This window comes from Motacilla alba, chromosome Z (assembly GCF_015832195.1).
Source record: "Motacilla alba alba isolate MOTALB_02 chromosome Z, Motacilla_alba_V1.0_pri, whole genome shotgun sequence".
Lineage (NCBI taxonomy): Eukaryota > Metazoa > Chordata > Aves > Passeriformes > Motacillidae > Motacilla > Motacilla alba.
Genome location: NC_052046.1, coordinates 51,043,622 through 51,060,767, shown reverse-complemented (window position 1 = coordinate 51,060,767; position 17,146 = coordinate 51,043,622). Strand labels below are relative to the sequence as shown.

Below are 17,146 nucleotides of genomic sequence, written 5' to 3'. Positions count from 1 at the left end.
CCTGAGAGCATTGTCTGAATGCTTCGTGAACTCTGTCAGGCTGGCGCTGTGACCATTTCACTGAGGAACCTGTTACAGTGCCCAACCACCCTCTGGGTGAAAATCCTTTTTCTAATATCCAGCCTAAACCTCCCCGGCACAGCTTCAGGCCATTCCCTGGGGTTCTGTCACTGGTCACCACACAGAAGAGATCAGTGCCTTCCCCTCCTCTTCCCCTCATGAGGAAGTTGTAACTGCAGTGAGGTCTGTCCTCAGTTTCCAGGCTGAGCACACCAAGTGGCCTCAGCTGCTACTCATATGGCTTCCCCTCAAGACTCTTCACCATCTTTGTTGCTGTCCTCTGGATGGTCTCTAATAGTTTAATGTTGTTCTTATACTGTGGTGCCCAAAACTACAGACAATATTCGAAGTGTGGCCAGTGCAGGGTAAAGCAGAACAATCCCCTCCCTTGACTGGCTGGTGGTGGTTTTACCATTATTTATAAATATAACAAAATTACAAAAGTTTTGGATTGATGCAAGTCCATGTGGCACCAAGCCACCTGAGTAGAAAATGCTAATGCTGGATACTACTTCTGCTATAGGCATCTCTGCAAATCCTGGATCATGTTTGTGTGCTATGACTCTCTTGTTGCCTGAAGCTTATGTCATTTAGGGGATACGAAGGTAGCACAGGTACAGAAATAGATACTGCTTATCGTAGAGGTTGGTGTGGGTGGAAGAAAGACTCCCAGCATTTCTCCCAACTCTTTGTGGCACTCCTGTCTGCATTGACACAGGGCAGTTGTTCCTTCTGTTGCATTGTTTGGTTACATGCAGAGTTTTTGCCTGCTTTAGAGAGCTTCTGCATGTTCTCATGAGTTCTAATGAACAGTTTAACTTGTAGCAGTGTTGCTCTTCACACTGAGTGTCTAAAATGAACATTTTAGGATGTGAGAATCCCAGCAGTTGGACGTATGATCAAAACACCAATCTATCTTACATTTGCAGGTGAACACTTTACCATCACCACCTATGTCTGGGGCCAGGGGCACTGCTGCAGAGGATGTGTAGGATGGAGGAATGCTGAAAGGTGTCTCTGGTACTGGGGTGCAGTCATGAGAACCATAAGTATGAACAGGCTGGAGGATGAGAGAAGTACTAATCCACTCATAAGCAGTGGCAGGGACAAAAGCTGTAAAAGTAAATGAAGAATGCTGTGAAAGTAGTGGTGGTGAGGAGAAGGCAGCTTTTCAGAGGTAGTAAAGAAGTTGAAGACTAACTAAAGACGTCATCTTGTGAAAGAGGTACATGTAGGGTAAGTGTTTCATTTGAAGGCAAAATGGTAGAGAAGGTGATTTAAGGTTTGAAACGATAATGTGTAACATGTAATACATGATATGTAATATATAATATATAACTAAAATAAATGCTTACAAAAGATAATTTTTACAAAAAATCTTATAAAAGATAATATTTTACAAATAATTATCTTACAAAAGATAATATTTTCTTTATACTTCAACAGTATAACAACAATTAACAGCCATGAGCAGGCTTTATGAGTACAACCTGATCACAGTCTAAAGGGAGCATTGCATGTGTCACGCAGCAAAACCAACAGAAATACAAATCAAAGACACAGGATGGTTGTCTGGGTGTGTCATTGTGACAGAGAATTTGCTCAAAATCAAACTGGCCTAGTACAGGAATGTGGAAAGGAAACAGTAGCAGCAATGTGGCAGTCAGCAAAAGAATTATAAATATTTTGGATTCTGACAATTGTGCAGAAAGTGCAATAAACACATCATTATGCTAATATATGCAGTGCAAGTAAGAAACTACTTATATTAAATGAAGAACAGGATTCCTCAAGTGGAATATTGCTAATAGAAGAAGCTATGAATTCAAAAGCTTGGCCAGCTACAATGAGAAGTAGACTAAACTATAATGTAAATAAATGTGATAAAGTGAAATAGGAAACTGTGAAGAGCACATAAATGTAAAATGGTGAAGAATGCATCTGAAAGATGCATCTGGTAAACATGAAAAGGGCAACCCATAACCCTTTTGGAATTTTGCAGTAACAAAATGTGAAGTTTTATTAATGTACATTTTTCATTAAAAGACAAGAGTGTCTTGGAGAAGACACAGATCTGTGATTAGGGCTGCAGAAGATGTTTCACAGGTCTTGGAATGTAGTCTAGAGAACCAATTGTGAACCATGGCAGCAGATGGTACCATTTGCAGAATGGAAAAACATCTACTTGTTGGGTTCTCTATGTAATAATTGCACAGAAAAGAGGTAGAGGTTATGACCATATTTAGGCTCTCAGGACTTAAAAACGGAAGAAAGAAACCTTTTGCTGGCTAATGGAAAGGGCAATAGATTTTGAGATGTCAAGAGTCAAATTGTTCAGCAAATGTAATGTTTTAACAGGATATAGATGGATTTTCCTGGATAGAGGGCTTTAAATTTTGCATCTTCGCTCCACCCTTTGGAAGTACTGCCTTTTGATCTGTATTTGGCATGAAGTGCACTGCATGCAGTGAATGAGACATTAAACAGGGTAGCGGGTGCAGATATATGTCTTGATGATCCAATGATCCAGAACAGATTGATTGGAGTATTTGATATTCTAATAGCCAGTAATTTTAAACAGAATAAAACCAAATATTAATGCCAAATAGTGGGAATTGTATATGTGGGAGAAGACTGACTTCAAAGGAGATTTCAGAAGGAATGTCTTATGTTGACTGAAAGAGTCAAGGAATACTGAACATGCCAGAATGCAGAGACAGCAGAAAACTGTTGTGGGGGATACTGATATATGTCAGAACTGCTATCTAATTCCAAAGGATGTGCAGCTACCTAAGACATCTCCTCCAGAAAGTCACTGTCTGAGTATGGGCACCTGAAAGGAAGAGAATTCCAAGGTTTTGACGGCAACCAAGAAGCTTTAATGTTTTGATTCACTGAGGGACTTAAAAAGATGCTTATAAGGGATTGCTGTCTGAAATCTTACTGTGCTGTTGTGGAATGGATGTTTTTCCATTCTCATTTGCATCAAGGGCAGTGACAGCTTTAGAGACCGTGTATGCAAGTGCTGAAGAGAGTAATTGCATTACGACTTTTTGAAGACTAGGTGGTTCTGCAGGAGAAAGAACTGTCACTTATATTTGTATTTATGCATTCCTTTGAGATATTCTTTCATCCTTGCAAGGAAATAATAACATCATCAGCAACAACAATAATAAAGATTAGTCTTATGGCTGCTTTCTGTTTCTCAACAAAAGTTGACAAATAGTGGAAAGCCACCTTCACTACTCTCCTTTTGTATGTTAATTTACTGTGCAATTTTTAGCATATATATTACAAAGGATCTGTATGGGAGTTGAAGCCTCATCCTAGCAATCTGCATAGATTATTTCATACACAGGAGATGAAAACATGTTTTGAAGATAAGTATAAGGTCAGAGATTAGGATCTATCTTTTAGAATAATAGGTCATTACTTGGCCTTCTGGCAATAAAAAGGAATATCAACATTTCCAAAATATCTTTGCTAAGGAAAAACAAGTCTGTAGCTGTCATGTATTCCTGGAAAAACATCAAAAATTCATGTCTTGATGCAATATCAAATGTACAAACTTGGGGATCTCAAAGGGGAGGACAGGTCTCTAAATGGAGAAAATACTTAAATAAGCTCTGCATGCATTTGGGGGAAAGTAATTCTGAAGATGGAGGTCATCAAGAGCATAAATCTTAAATCTGGAAAGCTGCATGAAATGTCCTGAGAGTTTGCTTGATTTGGTAGTCTGCTCCCTGAAGAGAATAAAACAAACACCTTGAAGCAAAACCAGAAACATAAGTAAGACCAAGGGTATATTATGTTTCATTTTCCCTGCCTTACAGTAACTTTCTGTAAACTTAGCATTCCAGGCATATTCATTCACTTTTACTTTCGCTTTACTTCACGCTGTAAAGCGGGAACTAAGGTTGGCTGGAAACTTCCCATTTTCCAGGCAAGGACTTCCCATTTTCCATGCAGTTGTAGCCATAAGCAAGAGCACGGATCTGCTCCTGGAGTGCCAAAACAAGATTGGTATTTCCACTGAATTCCTGTTTTCCTCTGCTTTAAACTGGTGGGTTGGCACTAATTGTTCAAGATGATGGCTTTGGAGAATCAATTCACAGTGGCAGCTATGTGCTACTAATTGGATAATAGTATACTGTTGTGGCACAGAATGTCTGGGCCCTGTTGTCTCCTGGCAGTTGACACAGCCACACATCAAGAACAGGGAATTCTTGATATTAACTGATCTCTGACATTGCCTGTGAGATGCTGAGTTCCAGACTGACCTGAACAATGCTTTACCTGAGTATGGGATGTGTGTAGTGCAGGAGTTGCTGAAAAAATGGCCATGCCTGTGTCTGTGAAAAAAGATTTCAGAGCTAATTATGCTGTCTCCAGAGCTGGTGTACTGGCACGTGGAGAGCTATTTCCTGAACTCTTCTGTGACTTGTGGTTAAATACTCTAAATGTGAGGAAAAAGCCCTTAGGGAACCTGTGATAGTGGCAACCAGTTTTTCACTCTTTGTGCAACACAGGGTGATTCACGGTTAAAAAAAAAAAAGACACACAAAAAAAAAAAAAAAAAAAAAAAAAAAAAAAAAGCACTGCAGCACTTGCTCAGAATTTGTCAGGAGACTCGGAGCAGCCAAAGGAGGAGTCAAGCACTGGTAAATTTTCTGAGTGCTAGGTAGGTCCACCGTGGATGGTCTTGACACACTGCATCTTTCCTGAGTTATGACATGCTCCTCTAGCAGTAGAGTTTCTGTTTCCTAGGTTATCCTCATTAAATCTCATACTTATGGTACCAGATGGAGGGAGCTAAATAGAATAAATAATTGGAATAAGCTTGTATATTTGTAGAATATTTGCTGGATTTAGGTGTCTGTATCACACTCATTGCTTGTTAGGTATTTCCTTCCTAGAGGAAGCTTGGTTCCTATGCAGGAAGATTTCTTGATTGAGCAGAAATTATAGCATTGATGCCTACATGTCTGAAACTTTATATTTCTGATATGCAACTTGTGTAGCTCTGTGCTTCATTTTCCAATTGTGAGTTTGTGCCACTTCAGCATTATTTTAAACTTGGTTTCAGAGGGGTTACAAATGTAACCCAGTTCAATATGCCACATTTTATTAGGTATTGTATCAAGTTTACAAATTTTATTTGATCTTAATGCATAACAATGAATCAGTCTGCATTTGCTGAAAATGTGTCTAAGTTTTAGCTTACCTTTTAAAGTACTTGGTATTACATTTGAGTTTGTAAGAAGATATGGCACCAGGGAAGATTGCAATGTTTAATTCTCAATATTAACATACAGTTCTCACAGTAGTCTAAACTAGGGACATACATGACTTGTCATTAAATGGTAATTAATCTACTGGTAGTTCAATGTCTGAAGTGTGTTGCCTTTGTCCCCTAAAGACTTAGTGAAAAAACAACTTGGAATATAAAGCTTTTCCAGAGTTTGGAAACATTCCACCAGTGAGTGTTTATTAATTTTAATTTTTTTTGGTATGAACTAGAGCTAGACATATAATTGATTTATTTTTTGGAGTGTTAAGAAAATATATTTCCCATAAAGGGAGTTTTTTGACAACAGAAATACTTCTGGAGCTGCACTACAGTGTTATTTGCTTGCAACTATGTTGTTAAGACTAGCATGTGCTAGTTTTTTCCCAATGTGTCCTTATAGCTCCAGATGGAGTAGTATACCTTAATATATATTAAGCAGGAAGAAATAGAGTAAGTAAGTTAGGAAGGCATATTTCTGCTGGCCTTTTATATTCAGGTTAAGGAAAAGATTTGAAAGTTGGCATGGAATCCTTTTTTAAAATTACTAAGGAACATTAAATTATCTAGATGGCTTTAAAGATCAAAACCCACTTTCTCTTCATGCTTTTGCAGTTCAGAAGTTACTTCACTGATGTAAAACATAATCTGTATACTTTCATTTTTATAATGAGCATAAGTGAAGACCACCCTCCCAAAGGAGATCTTATTTGGAGGAGCTGACTCTTATAGATTAGGATTTTAGACTATTGTTTCCAAAATGTTGTAACAGTGGTGAAGTGTGAGTGTGTGACATTATTCAGTAGCTGCTGAAGTGTGGAGAGATGAACATGCTATCATAGGTTGCGATGTGCAACCTAGGTGTGTGATTCTGAATCTCTTTATTAGAATTATTCAGTAGTTTACAATGGAGAGATTAAATTAAGGGTCTGAAGACAGTTATTGTTTACTGTTTGCTCATTGAAGGAGATGCAGAATGCTATGGTATATAGCATTAGTATATACTATGCTATTAGTATATACTATGCTATTAGTATATACTATTATAGTAGTTATACAATCAAGCAAATAGCTCTGTAGGCAGCTAATGGCTTGATTTAGAGGTGGCAGCCAGTATTTGTGAACTGATATATGTGGTCTGGTGCTATCCAGTCAGGTTCTGGCAGTGCAACAGTGCTGTGGTGTGCAGTAGGAGCTTCCAAGCTCTTCACCTGACTTCAGCCAGCTGTGAGTCAGTATGTTTTTCTTTTATGCTACAGTAAAAATGTTCTGTTAAAGAATAGGGTTGATATTCTTAAGGGCAGGCAGGCAAATTACATTTCTCAGAGTCGCCCACTGCAAGTCAAAGCTTTTAGAGTATTAATGTTTGATGATAAGTAACATTAAGGTAAAGTAGTTGTGAAGAAGGTAAAAATAGACTTCAGCTAGGGAGAGGTTTTACTTCAGATCTCCCTCTAAATTAAACGAAGAGCAACATCCCCTTGTAGGGTACAACTACATCCTTCTACTCTTTTCTTTCTCACTGCTATGACATAGCTGCAAAGGCTTAACTTGAAACAGACTTGTTAAGTGAGTAGAGAAGTGTAAGAAGATGTGACCTGCTTATGGTAAATTATGTCTGTCCACTCTTTCTTCAAGGATTTCCAAGTGCATGAACTTTGCTTTACTGTTGTGTTCTGTACTGAGAGTGCTTTTACAGGTGTATTGCAGAGGAGTTACTGAATTAGTTTCACTTAGACAAAAGATCTTCTGGGTCCCAGCCAGTATGGTTGTGCAAATGCAATGGTTTCTTTTGGTTCTTTCAGCTAGAAACTGGAATTATAAATCATTCATCTTAGAGAAACCAGTACTAGCTCAAAGTAAAGAATGCCCTGCTCTCCCTTACCTAGGGTTTTTTCTAAGAGATGCAGTAAGAGAAGGAAAGAAGATACCACAAACTCATACTACAACTTCCCAAATATAATTTGTTTGGTCTATTCCCTGATGGACCAATACCAATCTTTTTCTATAGATTGTGTGCTCAGACTAAAATTAGTGTCTGATGTAAATTGTGAAGCTTCATTGGCTTCAGCAGAGCTGAACTGTTTTACACTGAAGCTTAACACAGATTGTAAGACACTAACAAATTTTTGTGCAGCACTGTAAGTTATGTCAAGTTTTTGGAGCTTTTTGTAGTGAGTGGTTCTGGTTAAATATTTATGTGATTAAAATTGCAGTTTCAGATTTGGAATGGTGATATGTGTGTTTAAGTGATAGATCGCCATTTTGGCAGTGTTTGTTAGATTTGGGGTATAAGTGGGTTTTTTGTTGTTTTTGGTTCGGTTTGGTTTTGGTGGGTTTTTTTTGGTTTTTTTGGGGTTTTTTTTTTTTTTTTTTTGATAGCTTAATTTTTAGCTAGTGCAACTGGTTATTCTGTTTGTTTTCTTTAAATCTGAGTCTCTTCACACTTTGTGTTTCACTGTCCATTTTCCTCAATTCTTGCTCTTATGTGATTTCCCTATTTCTATTTGACCTTGACAGGATTACTGTTGTTTGATAACTGAGGACAGGATGAGGAAGGTACCTTTGAAACCTCTTGCATAACTTTATTTTAGCATTATGAGGTCCAAGTGGCAGAGAAGATGGATGATATTTAAGTCAAAAATGAGTTCTTCAGAGCATGTTTAAAGGAAGTATGTTCATTGACTTCAGGACTCTTAGATGAAGGAATTGATAGATGTTTATATATTATTTCATTGCTATTACTTGGCAAAATATGTAAACATACCAACCCACAAAAAAAACTCAACCAAAAAAAAATAGATTCATCTATATTGAGATATTAAATTACTCTGTCTTAAAAATTCAGGAAAGGAAACACAAAAAACAAAGGACTCATCTTCTAATGGATACACTTTGTTAATCTTATTCTGAAAAGTCTTGCAGGGCAGTCGATGTCATATGATGCTGTTGTAATGTGTTCCATCTAGCATCATGCATTCTTTTTACTGCCCTTCTTTTTCCCAAGGGACAATGGATGCCATTAGGGGAAACTTTTTACCTTTCTTGATGCATGGTGAGAGTATAGCCCAAGTCAGCACTGCAGCTTTGGAGGAGAGCCCAACCCAACTTACAGGATTCTCAGGCTTCTGTTGCGATTTAGAAACACAATGAATTTCTCTTAACAAGGCAATCCATGCACCAGCTCAGGTGCATGGATTGCCTTTTGGAAGAGCAATATACCTTCTTCCTAATTCAGCAGAATTCCCTTTAAATAAATTCTAAAAAATGCTTTGAATGAAGAAAAGTTTTCTTCTAACAAAGAAAAAAGATTCATTTATTTTAGGAGAGCCCGTGCCTTCGGTTAGTTTGTGATGCATGTGAAAGCACATGTCAGTCACTCTTAAAATTTTTTTGGGACTGGGCTAATATTTTGAAATGTGTGGACTCTATAGCAAGGCATCCCTTAAATCAGGCATACTTTTCTGCCCATGTCAGAAAAATTGCAGTTTCCACTTATTTCTTCTTCTTGGTCTGTGTGATTTCCACTATGAAACTTTTTCTTCCTTTAGAAGAAGTAATGATACTTTTGCTGTGAGCATTTTAATTTCCAGTTCACAGATCTCACATGGTCATAATACAAAGGACTGGCTTACATACCCACATCCTTTTAGGCAGATATTAAGGATATGTGAGTGCACTCAGTACTTTAGTCTGATACAGCAGTTTCTAGTTTCTTAATTTCTGCTTGTGTGTATAACATCATGAAGTAAAATCCCGTCTTTTCTCAATTTTCCTATCACCACACCTTGTAAAAAGAACTGAAATTACTTTGTGTCAGGGAAAAAAAAAGTGTAAAGAAGTGATTAAGTTAACAAAATTAAGTTAAGGAAAGTTAAGGAATTAATAAAGTTAAGGAAAAAGACTAGGGAAGTATGATTGTCTCTCATAAGTGGGGATAACTCCAGTACTACCTTTAAACTTGCCCCCTTTGTTGTTGTTAAATCCATGAGGTAAGGACATGTGTCTTGGAGAATGGTGACATTGTAATGCAGCTTTATTTGACCTTCAGGTTGACTTGCTTTCTTCATTTCGCCTGTGTAATAATGAGCTGCTCCCTTGTTCCACAAAGTACCATTTAAATGATGAGGAAGATTTTAAGGACCACTTTTGCTTTGAAGCTGGTCTAATTAGGACTTTGAACTAATTACAGTAGGTCAGCAATCATAACTGACTTCCATACATTGGTGCATGATTTCTGAACTGTCAGGAAGTCAAGGAAGGATCCGCTTACATACTGCTTTCTGTTTTGCTTTTTCAACAGTTACATTGCAAACCAGCCAAATTTGGAAAGTATCAATGACAATGAGGTTGGATTTTATGTTGGACTTAAAAATCTGTGAGTATGAGATATATTTTCTGCAACTATTTTTTCTGTATTTCTTTTATAGAAGAATGTAGAGACCTTATCTAAATGTATGCCTAACTTTGTGTGTTACTGAGGAAAGTTGTAAATCTTGCAGCTCAGCCTTGTAGAGATTTCATCCATACTCTTATTTTAATAGTTATTTTCATTACAATTTCGATCATATTTTAAATTAGACATTTTAACAGCTTTATTTATTTTCCTAGGACCGTGGTGGATTCAGGCCTAAGATTTGTGTCCCGTCATGCATTTGTGAAAAATGTGAACCTACAATACATGTGAGTAAGAATAGTGTCTGCATTCTAAGTCAAAACTGCCCAACTCATGTTAATTTATTTATTGGTAATTTATTTCTATCTCTTACCATTTGCTTAATTTAAAAATATTTTAACAAGACAGACTTAGAATGGTCTTCTATCATTAATTGCCCTTAAGTAAGACATATATGGTAAGGAACTGGTGGATCATAAAAACTTAATGTGTGAAAAGACCATCCAGTTCATTATTCTGTCTCTAGAAGTGTACTTAGGCTGTGTCTTTTGTGATAAGTAATGTAGCACAAAGAGTGTGTCTCTTGAGGGTATGATGTCCACACTGTGCATCATGCTCAGTTACATGGTTTTGACTAGCTCTGGTCTGATTCGATGAGCTGAATATATTTTAGCAGCTGCAGTGCAGGAGATGCATGCATGGAGCACATCTAATATTTTGATGAGTGTATGTGCCCAGAGACTGTGATGCAACAGTGAACTGAAGCCCTAGGAATGATTCACTTAGAAAGCTCACTCAAGATCAGAACTAATGCACCCAGAGCAGAATATAGGAGTGATGGTGCTTTCACACCCAAATGTGGTTTGTAGTTCATGACCTACAGGAAGCAGAATTTATACCTGTACAGCTTTTGGCCTGTGTTTTCCTAGATTTGTTATGCTTTAGATTTTGCAAAGAATAAACTGATAAAAGTTCTCTTTTTACAGCTTCTGTGCCTTCTGTGTGGGACAGACATAGAATAGTTCACTTTGCTACTTATATGGGAAACTATGGATCTAGTCCAGTAAAACACTGAGATCATGTGAGTGGCTCAGTTCCTCACAAGAACCATCTTTTAGCTAAATATACCTAGTGTGTGCTTTAGTCCATACATCTTCAATAGATGAACACTAACCTATATTAATAGTTAACTGAATCCTTTGCTTTTTACCTAGTGAGATTGGGAAGACATAATGCCAAACCTTGGCTTTGTAAGATACTTCCTTGAAAAGGAAAGAACTGTTGAACAGAACACAGGGTTCTGTTTGATTTGATTGCTTTGCTCATGAGATGGAATCACTTTCTGACCAGTGTTTTATAAACAATAGCAATTAATTTGTGTAAGGAAGTGGACATCAATGTCCATTTCTGTCTAGACAGTAATTTTTATTCTTAATATGGAACAGTCACACACCAGAGGAGTGTGAACCAGATCTTGTAGCCTGTGAAATTTATATCACTTCATATAGTCACTAATAAAGAGCTTTTACTATGATCAGTTGGTAATATAAAAGAAGTATGTTCCAGAGTAAATTCAAGTGTTTGCCTGTGAAACAGTTGCTCAGTGAATTATGACTGTAAACTATGAAATTCCATAAAGCCAAGTTCATGTGCACTGGCTGTGGAAATATGCAATAAGAACATGCTGTCTGAGGGGCATATTTGCAGAGAAAGATTTAGTGACTCTGCTGGGAAAGAAGTGGGATTCTCTCTCCATGCAATGAGGCAGAACAAAGCAAATTCAAGTCTGGCATCAAAAATAGTATTGTGCTACATTTTTACATCTTTTCCCCATTGCAATAGCTGCTCTGACGGAATCTATTGGAAAACTGTATATAGATTAGGACACCGAATTCACTCATCTTGAAAGATGCTGCAGAGAAGAGCAGTGGAGCCAGAAGACGCTTGTAGAGCAAGTAATATAAGGAGACTCAGAGCCTGAGTATTTTCTGTGCAAATGAAGATTGAAGAATGATGAAGACTGAAAAGGAACATACATCAGTGCAATTGGACAAAGAATAATGATCTGAAAAATCAAAGAGGGTTGATTTAGATTAGATATAAGGAAGAAGTTTTTTGCAGTAAGGGTGATGAAACACTAGCACAGGTTGCCCAGAGACATGGTGGATGCCTCAGCCCTGGAAGCATTCAGGGTTACATTGGAGGGGGCGCTGAGCAAGCTGGTGTAGTTGAAGATGTTGGAGATTTGGAACCAGATCACCTTTAAAGGTCCCTTAAAATATTCTATGATTCTATGCTTCTGTGATTATCTAATGTTTTAAAAGAAGAGTAGTTATGATGAGGAAAGGAATCAGTTCTCTCCATGACCATGGATACAGTGTGGGAAATAATGAGTTTGTAGAAAGATCAATAGAATTTTGGAAGACGTTTCCAGCTGTCTGGGCAGGTAGACACCACAGAAAGTGTGATAACTGGTATCATCCTCTTGAGAGGCTTTTTTGCCTGTTGCCTTAGGGAAATAGGTTTCATGCAATCACATAGTGTGTCTGTCTCCAGTGTTTGCTTATAACCAAAACTTACACAGGTAAACAAGTTTTTAGAGAACTGACTGTTGAACAGAACAGAGAGACCCTATCAAAGTTACCACTTAAAGGAAAAGTATCACTCCACATATGTGAGCTCCTAGGCTTTACAGAATCCACTTGGATAAGATGCCTTTTAAGTGTTTCAGCCATAGGAGGAGCTTCATTTCAGCATGCAGTCAAACTGGGAATATGTATCTGCTGGTAAGCACACTTTGGTAGAGCTGTAACTCATGAAGCTCCTTGTTAGAAACAAATTAGACTGACTTGACATCTGTTCGGTTGATATAGATGAGTTCTTGATGCAGAATATTTACATTACGAACCAGGAGATTATCCAGTCTTGTACTGTTTTCTTTTGGTGGGGATTTAGTAATGTTGGCAGACACAGGATAAGCCCAGATAAGATGGAAAGTATTAAGTGGCACCAGCTGCTCTAGATGCACAGGACAAAGCAGTAAGTATAGAGGTATTTTTTACCGAGGCTGATCTGTTATCCCTTCAAAATGCATTTGTTTGTTTTCTTTGGCAAGTCATTATGCACACTAAAATGTTTCTGAAAGCCCCAGTGAATCATGGCTTGTTGTCATCAGCAATAAAAATCCTGTTGACTGCCTATGAAGGAAGTATAACTCCTGTTGTGGTTGGGACGGTGAAAACTATTAAGCACTAAAGGAATTTCATTTTGCAAGGGTAATGTACAGTACAGGTCTTTGAGAAGTCTTACATTTTATTTGGAAACAAATTTTTTACTATCCCATAAAGAAAACAAAAAACACTTTTCTGAAGATTGAGGTAACTTCATAAGCATTAATTTTGCTGTGATACTGTTACAGCTTTCTTTTTTCTTCTATGAAAAATCTTTTGATGTAGTTAAGGAGCTATATTATATAAAAGTAGTATTTATTTTATGAATCATACAAGAGTATCAGTTTAAAAGAAACTTATTAACACTCATTTTCTCAAGCTCTTCCTTGTCATTTCCTTATTTTCTTGGGAAAGCTTATGTATCCCAAGTATCTTTCTAAAATCATCTATCATGAGAAGATTTGAGTAATAACATAAACAACAGGAAAATAAATGTCCTAATAGATGCTATTAAAATGTAATTAATAGCCTTGCTCATCTAATTTTTGTGTTTTCACTGCCCATAGACTCAAGTTAGCCAACAGTCTCATTTTAGTAATGCTGTAATTTATAAACTTATTTGCTGCTAACAGTAATGGACCTGTGTAATACACATTCATGATATATTGTCAGTGCCTTTAAATGTGAAAACATTTCACAGCAAGCGCCTATCTACAAAAACTTTTAAAAATAGTTGTTGTTATGTGCCAGCCTGCATCTAAGTGCATCACTGAATCATAGATTGTGAATGTAGTGTATGTATACCTCTCCAGGTATCAAAATGTATTTGTATCTCTACACCATTCAGGTTTAGGTAAAGCAGCCAAAGGAAATAATTTTTTATCAACTTTGCAGCAGATTCCCCCTTGTTTGCACACAGGGCTGGTTCCAGCCCTAGGCAGAGCAGGGTGTCGCCTGTGGAGGGAGATTGAGTGTAGCAAAAAGGCCATGTCTTCACCTCTTTCCCCCAATTCTCCTTAGATCTGTTCCCTCCTTTCTTGCCTCTCCTTTTCAGAAGCACTGTAGGTGATAGAACTCTGCCCATAATGCTAGTTCTGTAAATCTTTATGTGGTTTCTCAGTCTGGTTTTGTCCTACTTATATTGCCACTGGTTTGCTTTTAGCTGAATTAGGGCTAGCAAGTTTAAAGCGAGCTTGACATTTTCATGTAAAATGTAGGCATACTTTTGACTGAGTCTGGGTCCTCTCCTTAATTTTAGCTTTGGGGCCAGGCTCTGTACTCTTGAAATGTTTTTTTTCTATAATGAAAAAACCCTTTACAACCTCAGATGTATTTTCTTTGGGCTGCTTGCTGTGGTCTTTTTGTGTGCAGTTGAATTGTGAAATTAATTCATATTCTCTTTCTGTGAAAGTGGAAGTGGGGTCATTAACAACTTCAAAATAAACCTGATGGTGATTTTTTTCACTTAACATGAATTAAGGAGATCACAGTAGGCATCTCTGTAGCCAATAATAAAGGATCACTTCATGAAAAATATATATATAAAACTAAATTTACTGTCAAAGTATTGCTTAAGGTGATGAATTCACAGCAGTGGTCTGCAAGTAAAGCTCACTGTATATCTGGTTGTCTTTTGGGAAAGGGAGGATTTATTTGATCTGCAGGTAAGAGAGGCATGCCTTGTCTGACAATACCAAAGGGGCCTCCATACATGCCACTCAACAGTGTGGGAACAGGAGTGATCTTCCTGTGTGGGGAGTGAAGAGTTTCCCATGGAGGGATGGGGTTTGATGTGGCTCCATGTTGGAGGCAAAGGCCCAAGTCAGTATGAGGATCCTGCTTCTTTTATTCAAACTCTCAACACAAAGCATATGCATACTAGGAAAAAAATGCATAGTGACAGTTTTTGCTTAAACATAACTTCTGTTCTATATGCAAATTGCCTCTTATGTTGATTTATTTGATCCGGGTCCGTGAGTTCACCTGACTAATGAAATAGTAGCTCTTGAGTTTTGCTCTCACATGCAAGGACCAGTCAGTTTGTAAACTTCAGGCTTTTCTTTGCCAGAAGGAATCAGTGATGAAATGTAATCTCTTTGATTCTGATCTAAACATTTTAGAATATCCAACTTGTAATTTCTGTGAAAATTATCTTGTACTCAAAGATCAACATCTGAAAGTTTGGAAGTATACACTGTGTTCTTTAGTTAGATCAAAAAAAAAAAAAAAAGATATTTAATCCTCGGGTTTAGATGTAATGCAACACTAAATGTGGAGCCCCTATGGCACCTTTATAATACCACATAAAATTCATGGTATTTTGGTTCATAACACTGATTTGTACTTTACTGCTGGCAGTTAAACAGTTTACTGCTCTCACTATCTTTAATTCACAGACTGATAAGATGGCAAAAAACAGAATTATTTTGCTTTGGGGTGGAGAAAGCAGTTTTGTAAGCTGTGAGGGGAGGAGTATTTCTGGTTCCAATCAACATTTCCTTGCTCTGAATAATGGGAGAAGACCTTTCATTTAATTACCACTGGAAATCGTAAATGCTTAATTGACATAAAAAAGCCCAATACAGGCATTTTACAGTTTTCCTTTTGATCTTCCGTGTGGGTGTATATTGCACATGCAATTTGAAAAGAACAACTAAAAAGCTCTGATGTGGATGTGTGCTAGCATGTGAGGAGGGCTTATATGAGTACAGAGTTTGGTGCAGCATCAAAGAAAGGGATACACCCATTTCACATGAATAAATTGAGCATATAATTAACACCTGGACTTTACAAAATACTTTTGAAACACAGTTAAATCTGCTGCTTTTCTGCAATTGACAAAGTGCTAGAAGTGAAAATATTGATCCCTGTTGAGTTTGATTTTGAATGTACTTGACATTAGATGCTGACTGGACTCAAGCCCTTGAAACCCTTCAAACCATCAAGTAAGAGTGAACACTACTCTTTTACAATTGAAGTCAAAGGACTTTTAGAGCTGGTTCTAGTTCTTAATTGCTTTTTCAAGAGAGACAAACTGTATTTTTAGTGTAAGAAGAAGCAATTCTAATTAATGCAATCTTTCTGTTTTGCCATAGCAATTTATCCAGAAACAAGCTCTCGAGTTTGTCCAAGAAGCCTTTTCGCCATCTGGGTTTGTCTGATCTGTAAGTTGTCATTTCTTAAAATATAAGTTTATTTTTGGCTGGAAGGGAAGAATAACACTTCAAAGTTTGTTCTTTTGAAGGTAGAGGAATTAGAAGTGCAATTCTGGTCCAAAGAAAGCATCCATTCTGAACACTTAAATGCAGAGAAATTTTCATTCTGGGGCTTCAAGAAGGTTAGGTATATATTTTAAAGGAATGTAGAGGTCAAAATAGCCTCTTCCTTCAGCTTTAAGATATTTTAGTGTCAGATTACTTCACACAAAACTACTGGTGTTTATTTAAGTATTTGAACTAGTGAAAATACAGTCTTTCGCACATTTTCATATAAGACTGTCTCTCATATTCTTATAGTGGTGTGGCTGGCTATTTAAGAGTATTTTTACTTTCTCAAATTCTTGAGTTGCACTGTGCTTTATGTAATTGTTTAGCAATGAAAACACTGGGAAACCTTTCTTTATTGATTTTTTTTTCAATACTAACATTTTTATTCTCTGTTACATCTGCCATATTTTCTCATTGATAGATGTTCCAAAATTTTGGTCATCCTGTGCATTCTCTGCTAATAGGCAGAGAGCCTGCAGGAGTTCTGGGAGATCTGGGGACTGCACAAGAGAGGGAGGTTGCCCTTCTGGATCTCAGAGCAGAGTCAGAATTTGTCCAAAGTGCCAATCCAAGCATGAATTACCTGACATGCAATCCTAGTCCTCTTGTGGTGAACTTCAGCATGTGAGAAGTGAAATGAGCAAATCTCAGTAGCACAAAAAGAGGTTATGCCCCTTAGGTATATTTTGTTGATAATTAAGTTGGTATAATTATTTTCTTTATGGCCCTGGGAACACTGCTCACTGGAATATTCTTTAATAACTTGAGTTGAGCTCTCTAATGAGGAGACGAGCTAGTTGGAAAGCTCTCCCATTGCTCCATGTTCTTTGTTGTTCTGTTGCTTTTGCATGAGGAAGCAGGGCAAGTGTAGTGGGAGTGAACCAGATATGGGGAAAATGGATAGTGTGAAGGTTAAAGAGAGTAGTATTTGAGGTATGGAGACAATGCATGATGATGTACAAGTTGA

At 37.3% G+C, this 17,146-nt stretch overlaps 1 protein-coding gene across 8 annotated transcripts in view; it reads left to right on the top strand.

Annotated features, from left to right (window-relative positions):
• NTRK2 (neurotrophic receptor tyrosine kinase 2) overlaps positions 1-17,146 on the top strand; it is a 195,924-nt gene that overhangs the window by 10,256 nt on the left and 168,522 nt on the right. For 7 of the 8 annotated variants that reach the window (XM_038125699.1, XM_038125706.1, XM_038125701.1 and 4 more), the window contains exons 2-4: positions 9,651-9,725; positions 9,959-10,030; positions 16,009-16,077. In XM_038125699.1, coding sequence (XP_037981627.1) covers positions 9,651-9,725; positions 9,959-10,030; positions 16,009-16,077 — 216 coding nt within the window. Of the gene's footprint in view, positions 1-801; positions 1,297-9,650; positions 9,726-9,958; positions 10,031-16,008; positions 16,078-17,146 lie in introns of those variants that run through there. The other variant, XM_038125700.1, reaches the window with a different exon arrangement.